The sequence below is a fragment of the Camarhynchus parvulus genome, chromosome 2 (assembly GCF_901933205.1).
Source record: "Camarhynchus parvulus chromosome 2, STF_HiC, whole genome shotgun sequence".
Lineage (NCBI taxonomy): Eukaryota > Metazoa > Chordata > Aves > Passeriformes > Thraupidae > Camarhynchus > Camarhynchus parvulus.
The window spans coordinates 20500353-20518028 of NC_044572.1; the positions used below are offsets into that span (position 1 = coordinate 20500353).

General features: G+C 37.1%; 1 protein-coding gene across 1 annotated transcript in view; it reads right to left on the bottom strand.

Annotated features, from left to right (window-relative positions):
• LOC115917211 (macrophage mannose receptor 1-like) overlaps nt 1–17676 on the bottom strand; it is a 52693-nt gene that overhangs the window by 25779 nt on the left and 9238 nt on the right. Inside the window, exons 4-9 of the mRNA XM_030970953.1 lie at nt 16763–16924; nt 13564–13677; nt 11053–11199; nt 6477–6659; nt 3291–3448; nt 481–594 (exon numbers count right to left, since the gene is read on the bottom strand). Of these exons, the coding sequence (XP_030826813.1) occupies nt 481–594; nt 3291–3448; nt 6477–6659; nt 11053–11199; nt 13564–13677; nt 16763–16924 (878 nt within the window). The remainder of the gene's footprint in view (nt 1–480; nt 595–3290; nt 3449–6476; nt 6660–11052; nt 11200–13563; nt 13678–16762; nt 16925–17676) is intronic.

Consider the following 17676-nt stretch of genomic DNA (forward strand, 5'->3'; position numbering starts at 1 on the left):
GACAATTCAGAAGAAGCACAATAGATTCATTCATTTAGTGGTAATAAGTTATTCAAAGTAGAGAGCACTGCCAGAGACCACAGCAAAGCCCCGAGAACAGTATTTAGACAGGGACGCCGTTCCTGCTATGAACAATTTTGTAGAAAACTGTAGCCAGAGCTGAAGTGCAGCTGATGGTAGAGGCAAACTCTTTAGGGAAGCTTGAATGCCAATCAAGGATAAATGGTCTGCTGCAGGGATAACAGGTTTGAGATTTGGTTTAAGTTCTGCAAAAGAAAGCGAGTATTAAGAGCCAAATGACAGCCATAGATTAGATTTAGTCATATTTAGTCATTCTGCCATAGAAATGAGAAGGCAAACTCTTCTGATTATGATGAAACAGAACCTATTTTTCATGTTTTTTCTGCCACCTAGGTGACAGTTTCTCTTCTTTATCATTCTTAGCAGCCTATTCAGATCAGACAGCTTTTCTTCACTTACTCTCTGGCAGCCCATGTCAATATTTTCCTCTTCTGTAGGAGCATCTGACATAGGTTTCCTTTTACAGATGTAGCCAATTTTCTTTTCACAAGAATGGTCTGCCCAAAATCCATCCTGAACATACAAACAGAACCTCAGTCAACCAGGCTTTAATCTCCAAAAAAAAGACGGTTTATGCTTCTAAGTATTTAATAATTTTTTGCTAGCTTTTAATGGAGAAAATCCTTCACCTAAGTTTAAAACTTAATTGCAACATCTTATTCCTATCTCACTTCTTCTGGACATGATTTACCATTGACTTACACTTTCTTTGATTATCTGCCCTTCTGAAAAGCAATCCCTTGAGAGTGACTGAAATATACCACCTTTACAAAGACTGCTGATTTAATAATCATGTTGGAGAAAAGGGAGATATCAGCTATCCCCAGAGAAATTCAGCTCTAACAGCAAAAACAACACCAGAAGACTGCATTCCTCATTTAATACTTACACCAAACTTTGAAGATGCGAAAATATCTTTGTCAAAGTTAGAATTAATATTCTTATTCCTCATACTGCAGGGTCTCAGAAGAAACAATGACATTCAGTGGGAGTTGTACTGAAAGTAAGGAACATGACATCATGTTCCCAAAATATTTTATGTACATTTTGGCTGAACAGATGAACTAAGACCTCAGGAAACAAAGGGAAACTTGTGCACCATTCACCTGTGCCTTGAAGACTACACCTTTACAACTGTAATTTCATAGCAGTTGATGGCAATTTCTTTCTTTTCATTTGTTTTATTCATTCAAACCCCCCTTCCCCACAAAAAATGTAAAATAATCATCATGTTAATACACAGACACTTGTGCCACAATATTCCAAGTTCTCAAGACACTCAAAAAACCCTGCTTCCAGCAAAAACTCTCTCTCAACACTTCTGCCTACAACAACAAAGCCTTGGATGTCACCTGGTGCTTGTGTCTGTCCTGTGCTTACTGCAAGAAAGCATTGGTGTCTGTCACATCATTCCCAACTATGTCTTTCTCATAAGGTTGGTAGACCCTTCAAATAATCACCCAAATCCCTGACCTCATGAGACTGGGAGAAATCAGCTTTGCAAAACCTTCAGGCTTCCTCAACACAGGAAAACCTACCCCAAAGTTGTGTGTTTCTGTAGGCACACAGTTTGTGGTAGTTGGGAGTGGGGCTGCAGTGGAGCCTCATCCCCAGTGGGCACAGCTGTGAGCAGCAGGTGAGCAGCACTGACAGCAATGGGACATGGAGCGCCCAGGGGCACTGACAACCACCAAAGGGGACAGAGGGCACATGGGTGCAGTGCCTGAACATGAGGGGTATAAAAGGCTGGGCTAAAGAACAAGAAGGGCTGGTGTTTGAAGCCTTCTAATGTAGTATGGTGTTATTCTGTATGGGTAGATGCCTGGAGCCTTCTGATGAGATGTGATGTTACTCTGTGGGTTGAAGCCTTCTGATACTGTATGATGATATTCTGTGTATCATGGCCATCTCAACTCTGACATACGCTGCAACCTATGCTGTGATAGGTCCGTAGTTGCAGGATGATCACTTGCTGCCTTTCCATAATTATGTTTTCAGGGGAAAATTCATGCAGTAATTTCTAGCTACTTCTTACCATGTCTTATGAGCTGCCTTCTGTGACTAAGATGTCTGGTCTCTTTCTTTCTCGTAAACTAAACCCAAACACTTCCTTGAAAAGGGTGGTGTTACAGACAGGGCCAGGCTTTGTTCCATAACAATAAGTGATAGATTCAGATGGCTTCCACCAAGGATTGATCAACCCAAAAATATCAGCAATGGAAACATAAATACACTTAAGTAGGTAAATGTCATCAAACCAAGAAGGTCAACTTATAGTTATGCACTGTTAATTTTGTAAAATAAGAAAATATCTTTGATATGTGTACGTGCTTTTTACCACCTGATAAAATAGGCAAGCTCTAAAGGAGGTGGCTAGGTTAATATTTTTAACTCTCATAAAAAGGAAGAATACAACATCAACACAGACTGACTTTTATGCCTAGTATTATCTCTATAATAATATTAGCTCTGTAATACTCCTGATTGTCACTAGATTGTTGCTGATTCCAGAAGACAGCCCTTTCAAAGCAGGCTTTAAATTGTAAGTATACAGTCACTTCAGGAATGATTTTCATTAATGCCACTGCTAAATACTTTACTACTTTTCTCACAGCTCCTCGTGTGCAGTGCAGATACACGCATAGCAATTAAACTACCTAGGTCCAAGATTTATAACTTTGCCTAGAAAAATGAAATTAAGATTTTTATTTTCTTCTGAAGAGATTACTTCTCTCTAGCAACAATAAAAATTTTCTAGTGCAATTTTTTAAGGTGAATCCCATATTCAAAACATTAAAACATGGTGAATCCCATATTCAAAACAATAAAACAGTCAAAACATTAAAAAGCCAAACACATCCAAAATATCTTTTTAGCTTCCTGAAGAAACACATTTACATGTTCATCTGCTTCCCGGTGTAATTTAAAGATTCTTTTAAAAGTCCGCATTCACAGACTGAAATCCAGAACTATGGATCTTGAGGGGCAGTTGCCACTACTTTTCTGTTTCTCAGGGAAGACAGTGAAATTCTTTGGAAAACTCAAACAGAGATCCTTCCTCAAAAAATTAATTTCTGACTCCAAAATAGGCTCCTTCAAGCAGTAATATCCCCATTTTAAAAATTATTTTTTATTTACCCTTGCATAGGAAAAGCTCAAAATATAAAGGAAGTGTTAAGACAATTTAGTCAATAGCTACATGACTTTACCTTTCCCTTCATAACGACACAGTCCTCTTGCCTGTTGTTTGCGTGGGTGGGTTCTCCACGAAGCCACCTAGTGTAGGTGACAGGTGTTCCATCACTCCATTCGAAATACATCTGAACCTTGAGGTCATTCAACCCAATCCACAGCTCATCAGATGGCTCTGAAACGTGCAATTAACAACCCTGTCACATAATGTGAAATTTCTTCTTTGTGGAAAAGAAAAAAAATTATTCTCAGGAAGCTGAAAAGGCAGCCAGGAAATTAGGGTTCTCAGCCTCATAGAGGTCAGACTGATTCTCATATACCCACTCCAGTTGTCAGGAAAGGCCAGTCACTAAAGTGGCAATAAAATAAGGGCGTTCAACTTCACAGAAAGCAACAAAAATACTCCCTTTTCTGAATTATTTTGCAACACAACAAGGTTTATGATTTTTTCTGATTCAAAATTCTTTCAACAAGATATGAATAAACACCTAAATAAGATATTAGCTCCCCTTTTCCTCCTACTTTAATATAGTGAAGAAAGAAATGTCCTATTTTCTAATGCTAAGGCACCCAGTGATGTCTTTTAGAGCTGAAAACCAGAGTACTTACAAGTTTTTCCATTATATGTGTTCCTGTATTTTATTTCATTTCAGAGTAAAGTAAAATCAATGTGGTTGTTGGATTTTTTTTCACTTTACAGTTAAAGGAGTTAGCTGTTGGCTTTTGGCTTGAAGGAAACTGCTGGATTGGTCAAGGAATTTGCTTCACACTATCTGTTTCTGAGAGGTTTCCCATTCTGCCCAACAGAGACACTGCAAATATCACCCTCCCAGCCAGTCACTTGAATGACAGAGACAGTCAGTCCTCTGTCCTTTCTCCTTCCCTCCCTTGACTCTCTTGCCTTTATTACACCTAAGTGTGATCAGCCCTCATAGCTCATCCATAATTTCTTACCATCTCTCCACCCCTAAAACTTCAAATTCTCAGGCTCCATTTTCAAACACACACCTTTACCCTTTCTTGCAGGCTGCATTTTATATTCAGAAGTCCCTCAAAATTACATTTCAGTACCCTTGTTTAAACTCTTCTGCTAACACATTGAAAGCTGATCCAATTCTACTGCCCATCATGCTCTCATTCCCTCCTTGCTCACTGCCATCCATGCTCTTTAATTTATTTTTGTTCAGTTACCTCTTAAAATCTTTCTGTCTGTGTTTACTGAGCATTTAGCACAGCAGAGGCATTGTCCATACTCAGAGCTCCTACAGCGGTGGGCTCACACCATGGTAATATGAGCAATAAACAACATTCTTCAACAAAATAACTACATCAAAGCCATCTAAATTAAGCCATGTAAATGTATAGAGTCTTTTCCTACATAACATTTTTTCCCTCACTAGAAGAACTGCTTCTTTTTTGCAATCATCTCTACAACTGTATGACTAAATACCAAGAGGTTTTTTCCCAGCAGTTTGTAAAGTTGCTTCCCATTCTCAGTCATGCACTGGGCTACATTTGCGCCATGTCACATGCTGGACTTCCGTGTAAACATCCAGAATGCACTTCTTTATTCTTCATGTTCCTCTCTAAAGTTCTCCTTTGCGGGTGATGCCAACAAAAGCTCAGCTACCATGACAATATTCATCTCATTGTACCCCTTCTTCCTTTGTTTTATCATGGGACTGTGAATTGTTTGGCCCAAAGATAGACTTTTGTTCTTTCTGTACAGCAGTGCTCCGATGCAAACAAGATTTTTCTGGACACTGTAATACATGGTGTTCTCTCAGTGGTGAACAAGGGTAATCTGACACAGTCATAAATTGTCGTAAAAGGCTTCTTTAGTTTTTCCAATTTTACTTCTCTGAAAAGAGCACTTTCAAAATAGTCTGCTGCCACTAGTGTGTCATTTGTGAGAAGCCTGGTTTCCTTCAGGATTATTCGCCTTTCCAAATCACTCAATTTTACAAAAATAGAACAGCAGTCAGTCCAGGAAAGGTCTTTGGAGGAGATATCAAACTATGAAATAACCTAGTTTGTATATGTGAGGTGAAAACACATCTAGTTTCCTTTAGAATCTAACTTCTTTGAAATGTCCTAATGTCTCATCAAGAGGTCCCATTTTTCCTAAGAACATCTTTTGAAAGAGTAAAGTTTCATGAGAGAACAAGTCACTCTTTCAGGTATGTGAAGATAAGCACAAGTTGCTGTGGAGGTAGCTAGGATGCAAAAGTAAAGTATATCAGCTGTTTTGGGATTTCCACTCCAGGACTGCTGCTATGCTGCAGCTCAAAGCACATGGCTACACTTTAAGTGAAGGATAAACTAACTCATCTTTACCTGGCACTGAAAGCACACATAGGATCAGACACTGCCAAGAAGCACATGTAGGTGTGAACCTGCTTCTTCCATCAAAAAGCAGTTAAGTGCTCCTTCATGCTGGTTCATGTAAAGCAATTGCAACCATGAAATTGCCTCAGAGTCAGCATGGCTGCATTCTCCTAATGAACACATCTTGCACCTGCAGACTAACTTGCCTTGCAACAGCTCAAATATGTGCTCACAAACCAAGCACATAAATACTGTATTTGATATGGGACACATCTGAATCCATGTACTGGGACAGATGGATTTGTGTTTCAGGAGAAACACAACCAGCATGACTTGAAACATAAGGACATGGCAGTGTTAATAAAAGGACATGATCTTCCCAAACTGTCTTGGACCAGCAGACCTCACTTCCCCCTACCCCCCCCCCCATTTATTTTTGAACATCAATTGTAAAATCCTTTCATCCTATGAAAAATTTTAAATTGCTTTAACCTATATAGAAGGAGAGAGGAAGGAGAAGCAGACCCTAAGAAACAGGAGTTTGAAGATAATACAATTTGCATCACTGACCACAGCTTTTTAGTGGCGGTAAACCCTATTCTGTGTTCTTGTTTTCTCTGATTTTTTTAGTTTAAAATTAAAATCCTTTTGCACCTTGTGGTCAGGACAATTATTATAGGATATTATTATATCCTATTCTTTGTTTTTTCTTCCTCTGATTTTTAAAATTTAAAATTAAAGTCCTTTTGCGCCTTGTGGTCAGGACAATTAGTATTTTTAAACAGTTTCCTCATTTTATTATCAGGTAACACATGTTCAAAACACCTTCTTTACTTAGTATATATAGATACATGTTATTGTGAAAAAATACTCACGGTACCCAAGTTGAGAAATAACAAAGCTGTATTCTTCAACATTATGGATGCTTGCCAGATCTCCATCCTCTTTCCTGCAAGATGTTAAGGCATCTTTCCATATTTTGGGGTCCCTATGAATTATGTAACAGTGACCAGCATATGACATCCATTGGTGAGGACACCTAATAGGCACATTAGTCTCTGAAAAGAAAAATTGCCATGAAGAGTTTCAGAATTCTGTTCTCAACTAAAGACTAAACATCAGATCAGAAAATATTTAACAAAAAAATTTAATCATATATCTTCTTCACAAAGAACAGCAAAGATGAAAACTATGTACAGCGATAAAAATCTGCATGAATAATTGCAAGTGGAAACTTCCACACCTAAAGAATACTACAGTTGCAAACAAGTGCTTGCAATTTGAGAAAAGACCATTAAAAGTGTTTTTCTCTTTTATACGCATGCATATATGCATACTAAAATGTAAGGTCTGCAGAACAGGGCTTTATAATTTTTCTACTCTGATGTCAGCACCTCTCTTTAACCCCCATGCTGTATGTTAAGAACCTGACTTTACAATACATGTTTATGAGAGTAATTATTTTTAAAAAAACTTAGGCACTTTATGGATTAGCCTATCTGCTAGACTACTGAAAGAAATAACTGATTATACATAATCCTAAGAGAATCCAAATAAGACTACTGCATTTAGGAATCCTTTTCAGAAGCTTAATTGAGAAAATTATGTTGTCAATGTAAACAATTTATGCTTAAAGCTTTCTTTCAGAAGCTCAGTAGAAGAGCACCAGGGTATTGCCAACAAACACATTACTGTGCAGCAAACAATTCAACCTCAGAAGGAGTGCCACCTGAACATGCAACAAACAGTGTCGCTGTTGTAGAAACAAATTATGATTCTTGCAGCTCTTTATTTATAATCAGCAGATGGGTTTAGCAAACACCAATATATAGAGTAGAACAAGGACAGCAGGTTTTCAGAAATTCTGCGGGCAAAAAAAACTTGTATATATCAGAAGAAGGAGCAATGTGTTTGTTGAACAGTGTGATGTATCCTGTAGAAATGTTTAAATAGGCACCCAAACTCATGACCATTCAAGCCCTTGTTGCAGGCACATATCCTCTTTCAACTGGATGATACTGATGATTAATAGATACTTAGTTTCATGACACACAAACACACATTTCTGTTATAAACAGTACCTGCTCTTTCAGACCTGCAACTAAAAAGTGCCAGCACATTCTCACAAAGTTTGAGTAAAACTAAACTTTTTTCCCCCGGACAAGGGGCTCAGTGCTTGGTCAGAAACTTCTCAAGTCTGCCAAAGGAAAGGTGAAATAGAGGGTGGAGGAACCCCAGGAAAACAAACTGAATGTAGGTGGTGAAGTTGGGAGAAACAAGCAAGCACAGAGGTGACAAACACTGTTGTAGGAGTTAGTCTGATGCTTCAGACAGCCCCCTAATCCATCTTATACCTGCTCTCAGCTCTGAGCATATGCATAGTACAGTGCTTTGCCACAAATCAGAGAACACTCAGCATACCTTTCTGCACACTGCAAACACTTTATAGAACAGAAATCAGCAGTTCAGACATAGCCACAGAGAGAGTCACAAAGGTATTTATGTCTCAATGAGTCCATGAGCGTCTCTTCTTCAATTGGAGGCAGACTGTGACAATATTACCCACTAAACACTAAAGCAGCTACGGCAGGACAGCAAAACTTTTTCTTGTAGACACAGTAACAAGAGGGAACTTGTTGCAGACCACAAAAAAAAAAAGCTCTTGATAGTCTGGTTTCTTTGTGTAAGTCTTATTGAATTACATTGCTGGGGATTTCTTAGTACAAGAAATTCTTCAGTTTTTCATTTCAGCTACTCAGCAAAAATTAACTCTGTGCTTCCCCATTCTACTTTTAAAGAGACTACTAGACAACTCAAAGCCATCCAGTTTACTTTTTCATCCTAATGGAAACAAGGACTACTCCCTGGACATCATTTCACTTAAACAAAAGAAGCAATGCAAATTATCACAAATAAAAGGTAAAAGGTAATATTACATTAACATTCAAACAATATTATTCCAAATGTCAAGCTGATAAATGTATTGGCCTGTAGCTGTAGAATAGTTATTCCTCAAATATAGAGCAAGTATTCTTGTGAAGCTGACTTTCTTGCAGCTTAACTTTCTGAAGTCTGAAAACTCTCACAGTGCTTGACTTGTGTGTCTAAAAGGGTGAAAGCACAAGCTGAAGTCAGTCTCATGATTCTGAAATTCAAATTTATCTCTTAAACCCATCCTATGTGGTCTGACAAGACAGATGTACAGCATCTCAGCAATAACAGTAAGAGTATTTATTTCTTCTAACCGAATATTTAAAGAAACATTTGTAAATAGTGCTTTAGGATTGCCACACTTTGTTGGCTTGGGATGAAATCTACATCGGCAGGCACTTCGTGGAGTGATTAATAAATAGACAGCCTTTCCTTTCAGCATTTTGAATTTGAAATTAATACATTTCTATTAATATACTTTGCTGGGTTACAGAACAAACGCTCTGTAGCCCGAAGATACTTTGATGTACAACATGATGTGGCCCCCTGCTGGAAAAAATATTTTGTTACAAGAAGCAAAAATCAAAACAATCCTGCAGGTGTTTGCTTTATGAAAATCCATCTGTAATGAAAACAAATATTCTGTAAAGATTTTTCCCGACTTTGTTTTGAACACAAGCATGATTACATTCTGTTGTAAAACGTTCCTCTGTCCCACATACTGCCCTGTTAGACATACATATAACTTCCAGGGTTAAAATTTCAAAGGCTTTTCTTTGTGTTTAACGTCAGGTGAACAACTAAGTGCATGTAGAATTTGCAATTAATTTATTTCTTAACTCAGAAAAACATAATTTGCCATGAGTTTTCCTTTACACCTTTAGAAGCTGAGGGCACCTAACACCTTGCATGATTCCATACTTAATCCTTTTATTACTTCCCCCCATGGGACATTTTGGAAAATATTTTATTAATTGAACTACTGCCAATCTCTGGTTTATCTGTCATAGTGTTTACTCAGCAATTTCTGTTTAATTGAAAATGTTTTTCTCTTCCTTCAAATTGCTGGTAAGCTGGAGGTTGGAGGTGGGGGATAGGAACAAAAGCTGAATGCAAAAGAGAGTAATGACCATTAGACACACACCTCCTTCCAAAAAAAACCCTGAATTTAAATAGAAATAATATAACAGCCAGTTCTATACTGATATTATATTTATAGGCATCAGTGTGTCAGAACTGATGTATGAAACCTGAAAAGTTGAGCAGTAGCCAGCAAAACAACCTAAAACAACCTATATAAATGAAACTATTTGGGTATCACCTGTATACAAATACCAATGAAACTTTACATCTTAAATTAGGAAACAATTTTAACATGCATTTAAGTCTTTCTCAGCTAAAGCAATGAATGTACTTGATTTCAATACCAAATCATCAATTGAATTAATTAATTAATATGTATTTCAATATCTAATTAGTGAGACACCAGCTAATTCTTGTGGTTTTTTCTCTTTGCAACAAAGCAAAAAAATGAGGCAGAATTCTCTGTCCTAACTGTTTTGAACAGGACTGATTCTACACTGGCGAAAGTAAAAAAAATATTAAAAAACATTAACTGTTCTTTAAACCAAATATCAAACACTGATTTTCCAAACCATCTGCTTTGCAAGTAGTGATGCATATTAAAAAATGAACTGGAAATCTAATTCCAGTTCAGTCTTCTGCTTCCAAAGTCTATACAAAATAATATCAGTGGATGTAAGACATACAGGTATGACCTGGAAAATGAAAGGAACTTGGAAAGAACAGAAAGGAGTGATGAAACAAAGGAGTAAGTTAAAGCTTTTTATAGTACACAGATAACGAGGAAAGAGGTCAAAGTAAATCCTATCACTCTTCTGTCTTTCTTAAGTATGTGAGGCAAGTTTCAGAGTTACATTTCTTCTGAAAAAGTGTATATAAATATATGTTAAATAATTTCTTAAAGAATTGTATATGTTTTTATATGTATACAAATGAATATTTTTATATTTCTATATAAAGATCTCTATATTTATAAGACATATAGATACATTCAAAATATCTAATTCAAAAGAATTTAAAAACATTGCTCTACTCCACTACTGACTTGCACCAACTCATAAGTAGTAAAATTACAGGAAGAAGTGGATTAGTTTCATTGTGTACATGGAGTTTCAGACAATTACATTATTTTAAAAACATTAAATTCATTTTTTATTATTTTATAATCAGAATCAGACAGTTCTGCTTGGTTTTGGAAAAGAGTTCTGGATTGCAAAATTGTGTAGTTCTCAAGACGATTGAAGATTATTACACAGGAAATAGGGAGACCAGAGCAAAAAGGAAGTACTCACTGTTTACTTTTAGAGGGAATCTTGGTCAAACCACAGTCTACAGAGTCCTTTGCTTGGTTTTACCACATGCAATAACACCTCTTCCAGTTACAGATAAAAAACACTGGTCACAAAGAATTTGTTGAGGGTTTATTACCAAACCTACCTCTAGGAATAATGAAAGATTCTAAAGTAGCGTTTCCTCGTTTACAAATATAGCCAAGTTTCTTGTCACATTCCCAGTTCTCCCACTTAGCACCTTTGCCAGGATTCAATGCCCCACAGATTTTTCCAGGTTCTGGAGAAGGATGGCCTTAAAAAACAAAACAAAAAAACCCAAACAAAACAAAAAACTACCACCACAATTCTCATCAACAACAGAGTATAAGCACACCATGTCCCAGCTCTCACATTTTCTTTCTGGTCCACACTTCAACCATAACTTGCATAACACATAGACAGCTGTGGTACATGACAGTCCTTTAACCTGAAGGGGGAAGTTCATTCTCTTAAGAGAAAATTTTTCCACAGCGCCCACAAGTTGCAAATTTACAGCCTCTTTACGTGTTCAAAGTCCTGGTAGAAGGTGTTACAGTGTATGTGTTTATTTTCTTTGGGATTTTTTCCTTTTTTAAATAGAGAATGTCTAAGCTCCAGAGGACAGTCTTCAGGTTAAAAAAAAAAACTGTTCCATAAGGTAGCTGAATTCTGTACTCAGTATAAGAAAAATAATAAGTAATTGTTTTGCTGCAGTGAATTTCATTTGTCTAAACAACATGACAATGTCAGGATATTGGTATCTTTTTGTTATAATTGGTTAGTACTAATACTAATAAAAATACCTAGAAGAAAAGTAGAAGCTGTAGAACAGAATAAATTTCAGCAATAAACCAGGTGAACTTTTCAAGATCTGACATACTGTTACTAAACTTAGCATGTTTTTTCTTTAATTTCTGACCATACACCACTATACTACATAACAAACATTGGTGCTACACAGAATAAACAAAACAGAACAATATTTTTAGAGTTCAAGATTGCTCACTGACATTTTCTTATATCATTATGATTTCATTACTTTAGATTAAATATAGTCTTGTATTTGCAGTCATGTTCTATCTTCTTCCCATAGGAGAAATAAATATGCTCACTTCAAAAATACAATTTTAAATTGTTTTATTGCACAAAGAAGTACAGCTATTGGCAGCAAGATCCCCAAAATGTCTAAGCAAAATCAGTTTTGTTTGAACACTCATAAAAGTTCATTTTTTTTTTTCTATTACTTTAGGGCTAGTGTGATGGAAAAATCTGAAGTTTCTGTAAATTTCCTTAAAATGTGTTAATGAAAAAACAGCCAGTTCTTAAGCATTCAGTGTAATGGGGATGAGACAGGGAGGCAGAGCCAACATAAAGTCATGATGGAGATAGCACAAATATAAAATATGTTATATGGACATAAGAGTAGAGTATTACCTTTGAATGAAATTAAGGACTGTAAGGAGTTAAGGATAAATAGAATTCATTTTCATTACATCAAACCCAATATTAACTATTTAATTCTTTACAGTACAACTGAGAGTTGTCTGCAGTTTTTACAACCATTAACAGCTCCTCTTGCTGCTTTGGCTCGATCTCAGAACTGTTTCCCCCACTCCTCCTTGTGTGCAGATTCTCATCAGTGCACTCAGACTACAGACCTGTAAATACCTCCACAGCAACTTGCAGTTCATCTGTTTGCCTCTGTGCTCACTCCACTGGAGAGCTATTTATAAAGTAGTTCAAATCACTCTTCAGAGCTTGCCTGCTCAAGAAGTTTGTCCGCCTAAAACGTGATTTTGGCCTTATCTACACAAGGGAGGCCCTGGGTGATACACTGGAGCAGGCACTTTTAGTTACTGGTGATTAAATGCTCAGTGAAGATAAAGAGCATTTACACTGCAGAACTTCAGACATCTACTTTAAATTAGTCTCCAAAAGATCCCTGAATAGTGCAAAGGAGCAAGGCAAGGGTCCTGCAAAAACCACTATTACATAGGCACTCTGAGTAGTCAACCAGAGATGCAGCCCTTCACCATTTGCACAGATGGCACAGAAACTTTTTAATGATGGCACCAGAGTTCAACACTGCAGCCACAGCTGTGGAGTAGCTGGGCTTCTGTCAAAGTAGTCTAGCCTCAAATGTTCAGCTTGATATGTGTTACTGCTGAGAGTAGGTTAATCCCAAATGAAAATGAAAAGCTATTCTTGAAGCAAATAAAAGAAATTGAACAAAAACAAATTGGAAAGGAATTTGAAGAAAAAAAAAAAAAAAAAAAAACAAAATCACCCCACCATTGATCACTCTAATCTCACAAATTAAGACTTCTACAGCACTTGATTTCTTCCACATTCAAAAATAAAATAAATTAGGAAGATAAGCAAATGAAGTGTCAACAAATGACTTAAAACTTTCCTGTGGATTTTGAGCCTACCATTTCCATTATGAATAATAAATTAAGCCTGGGACATATCCCTAGCATAAGGGCCATTACTCATAGTGTTTATAATCACTACCAGAATCTTTCAGCATCAAAACAAGTTCAATAATTGCAGGAGAATAGAGTGCTAGAAAAGATATTTGTTACACAATGACCAAATTTTTGCCTTTTGAACCGAGTAGCAATGCATTTAACCTTACCTGGAACCCAGTTTAAGTACCGAAAAGGAGCCCCACCAACCCATTGCCATCCACTGTTGAAATTCAAACTGTTGAGGCCAAACCAGAGAGCTGAACTCAGTGTGCGAGTCAGACCTGGGTTACAGAGACAGAGAGAGACATTGCAAGTCTGCAGCAAGAGCAAACACTCCTCAAAACTTGAGAGCTGAATTCCTGTTAAACCTTCTCCTTTTTCCTAGTACAAGTTTTAACAATTTTTAACATTCTAGTTAAGGTGGTTATGCTAAACCTGATAAACCAGTCATCTTACATTAGTCAGTTTAGTTTTAGAGTTTTGACATATTTAGGTTTGAAGAACTTTATTATAACAGAAAACAAAATGACTCTGCTATCATTGATAATAAACATGAAACTTGTTTTTATCAGAACTATAAAATATTAAATTGATAAAGTTGCAGAAAAGGTCACAAAACCAAAAATCAGTGTTCTAAAATGAAAGATAAAGTTTCCCAGTGTCTATTTTCTCTTCCACAAAATTTACAAGTGTGAATTTCACAGTGTAAAAACCTGTTCTCATCTATCAAAATACATTAAAATGCAATCATTGCAAACACCATCTTTTTAACAGCATATCTTGTGCGTTTTTCAGACTGATCAATTTCAGTTCTTTTGCCAATGTTAAGTCACTAAGCCAATGTTAAGTTTTTGAAAAAAAAAGAAAAACAATTCAAATTTATTCCTCTAGCTCTGAAAAGCACTTAGAAATATGCTTATGTATGGCCCTGCTGAACATTGTACATAGTCAGTACTAATCAATTGTCTATCTCTGCCCTTAGTATGAGGCTTGGAAGAGCAGCTGGATGCCTGCTGATTTTTTAAATTTAAGTGTGTTTCTGCATAGTTCACAGAAAATGATTGTGCAATATGTATCATTTGTTTCTGCCTCTACTGATGGCATCATGTCAAGATTGCAGGTTGCTCTCTTTGACACCACAGCGATGGGCAGCACTTGAAGCGTGGCAAACTTAAAAGGAGAGGTAGTTGACTGGAAATTGGAATCTCAGACCTGGTTTTTCATCAACACATTAACATGCTCTATTACTTCTTCTGGACAAACAATTTGTCATTAGGAGAATTGAGAACTGAGCATGACAGGAAATCCTAGTACTGCCAGGGTATCTGTATAATGAAAAACTGATCTTCACATACATTTAGCAGCCCTATCTATCAGTTTGCAATTAAAACACATCAAGTAATAGCTACCTTCTGTGTCAGCACCAGTTTGCTCCCTTGAGCACGAATTTCAACAGCAATTTTCTTACAGTCATTTAAAAAACAACCCATGTTTTGACCAAATCTTTAAATTGAAAACAGAAGTTTAGACAGAACAAATTGTTCATAGCATTAAAAATACATTTCTCATTCCTCTAAAGTGGAGAAATATGGATTTGATTAATGCACTGCTAGATGGATAAGGAATTAGCTGGATGTCTGCATCTAAAGAGCTACAGTCAGTGGCTTAGAATCCAAATGGAAAGAAGTAACAAGTGGTGTCCCTCTGGGGTCTGTATTGGGACCAATATTATCAATATCTACGTCACTCACAGTGGATTGGGTGCCCCGTCAGCAATATCTACATCACATAGCAGTGGGATTGGGTGCCCCCTCAGCAAGTTTGCAGATGACACCTCAGCTGAGAGGTGTGTTTGGAGGGAAGCAATGGCAACCAGAGGGCCTCTGACAGGCTTGAGGAGCAGGCCCATTGAAGTTCAACAAGGCCAAGCACCAGGTTCTATCCCTGGGTCGTGGAAATTTACAATATCAATATGGACTAGGGGATTAATGGATTGAGAGCAGAGAAGGACTTCATGGATGAGAGGCTGGACATGACCTGGCCATGTCCACTCACAGCCCAGAAAGCCAAATGTGTCCTGGGCTGCCTCCAAAGCAGCGTGGGCAGCAGGGCAAGGGAAAGGATTCTGACCCTCACCTTCTCTGGGGGGATCCACTCAGAATGCTGTGTTCAACTGTGGGGTCCCCAGTACAAGAAAGGCATGGAGCGTGTCCAGAGGAGGCAGGAAAATTCATCAGAGGGCTGAAACATCCCTCCTGTGAAGAATGGCTGAGAGAGCTGAGGTTGTTTAGCCTGGAGAGGAGAAGGCTCTGGGGAGACCTTATCACAGCTTTTCAATAAATGAAAAGGACTTACTTCTAAGAAATTTGGGGGAAGACTTTTTACCAGGGCTTGTAGTGAAACGTCAAGGGATAATAGTTTAAAAATGAAAGAGGGCAGATTTAGATTGGATATAATGAAGGCATTTTTTACAATGTTGATGGAACAGGTTGCCTTGAGAAATTGTGGATCCTCATCATTGAAATTGTTCAGGGTCAGGTTAGATGGGACTTTGAGCAGCCTAGTTGAATCCATGATGTCCCATACCATGGCAGAGAAGTTGGACTGGATGATTTTTAAATGTTCAGCTTTCTACCCAAACCATTCTCTAATCCTCTTATTCTAAAAATTTAGAGAATACAACATATAGGTTATAGTATAGAATATTTTATCTTTCAACTGATGTACCGTATTCAAAATATTTTCTAATCTATTTAATAGATGAATCAGTGAACTATTTAATGTTCGTACACAGACTGAGAAGGTAATAAAGAGTATTTTCTCAATGTAGAATGTAAATATATTCAAGTAAAATTTAAGAATTTTCTCATAAGAGAGGTGTGGAAACTCCTAAAAGCATTGAAGGAGATTGAAACTAAAAGAGAATATTTATAAGTCCTTTTGCTTATTAGTTGTTTTTCTTTTCATATCTTAGGATATATTGAAGATGTAATGGCTTTAGTGAAATAGGCAAAACTGCTGACTAATACACACTACAAGAAGAGTGCAAAAGGATGCAATCTTGATATCTACATAATCAGTTTACAAACTGCTTTGCATTTTTCTGCATTCCAACATTCATTCTTTATTGCCTACATTACTTAATTGATGTATTTTTATGTCACTATTAGTTTATGGCAATATTTAATCATGATAAAATAAATATTTTCTGTCCTATATTTCCAGATGAATCATTCCACATAACTATTTCAATTTACTAGTTACCAGAATTGAACAAATATAATCTTCAAGATGGAACATGCCATATTCGTGTCACTGTTGCAATAATACACTTTTTTAAGGAAACAATGGATAATATTAACCTACCTGTCAGGTATGTTTGTTCATGCAACTCTGTGATGCTTAATAGCTCTGCCTTCTGCTGCTGACAGCTTTTTCTTGCCTGATGCCACTTCAGAGCTGTCTCAGAGTTTATCTGGTACTGGACATTTGTTAAAGGGTCTGTGTTCCACAAATCATTACTAGTAACTACAGGGAGAAACGAAAATGCTGTAACTCATCATGAAGACAGAGCCAGATAAAATATACCCAAAAAATTGCATAGCAAAAGACAACAAATGCCCGAACACTGCTATAGACAATGGTCTGAAAGGAATCCTGAGGTTCTCTAATGTAATAGTAGATCCAGGACAGTAGACAGGGAATTAGACAATGTCACCGTTTTCTCTGGTACAAAAGAATCTGCTGTTTAAGGTAAACAATAAGTGGCTAAAAACATGCTAAAAGAGTTGATTTGTGAATGTGGAGAAAAAGACTAAAAACTTTCAGGCTGATGCTAGCTAAGGTGCATATCAAGCTGACCTTTTTTCTGAGATAAACCCCAAATTTTTTTACTGATTTGGGTCACTATATAAAGTGGCCATGGATTTTCTTACTCTGATTGTGGTAATCAGACCCAAGTGCTGAATGCAAAGCTGACATCATCATATCCATCTCAAACTCCCCTGCAATTCCTGATTCCGTAAGCATGTGTCTGACATGGCATGACTTTCTCCTCTGCCACAAAGCCTGACTGAACTCCTTGAATACCTGAATGGCACTTTCAGGCAATGCCAGTGAGAGCATCACCCAAAAGGAACCAAGAGTAGAAGCTGCCCCAGAAGGTACCACATTCTTTACACTGCTGCAGTCTCTCCTGCCTCATCTCAATTGTTTCTCCACAAACAAGCAACAGAAAAACAGAAAACAGCGTGATCTTGATCTGCCAAAAATGGAACCTA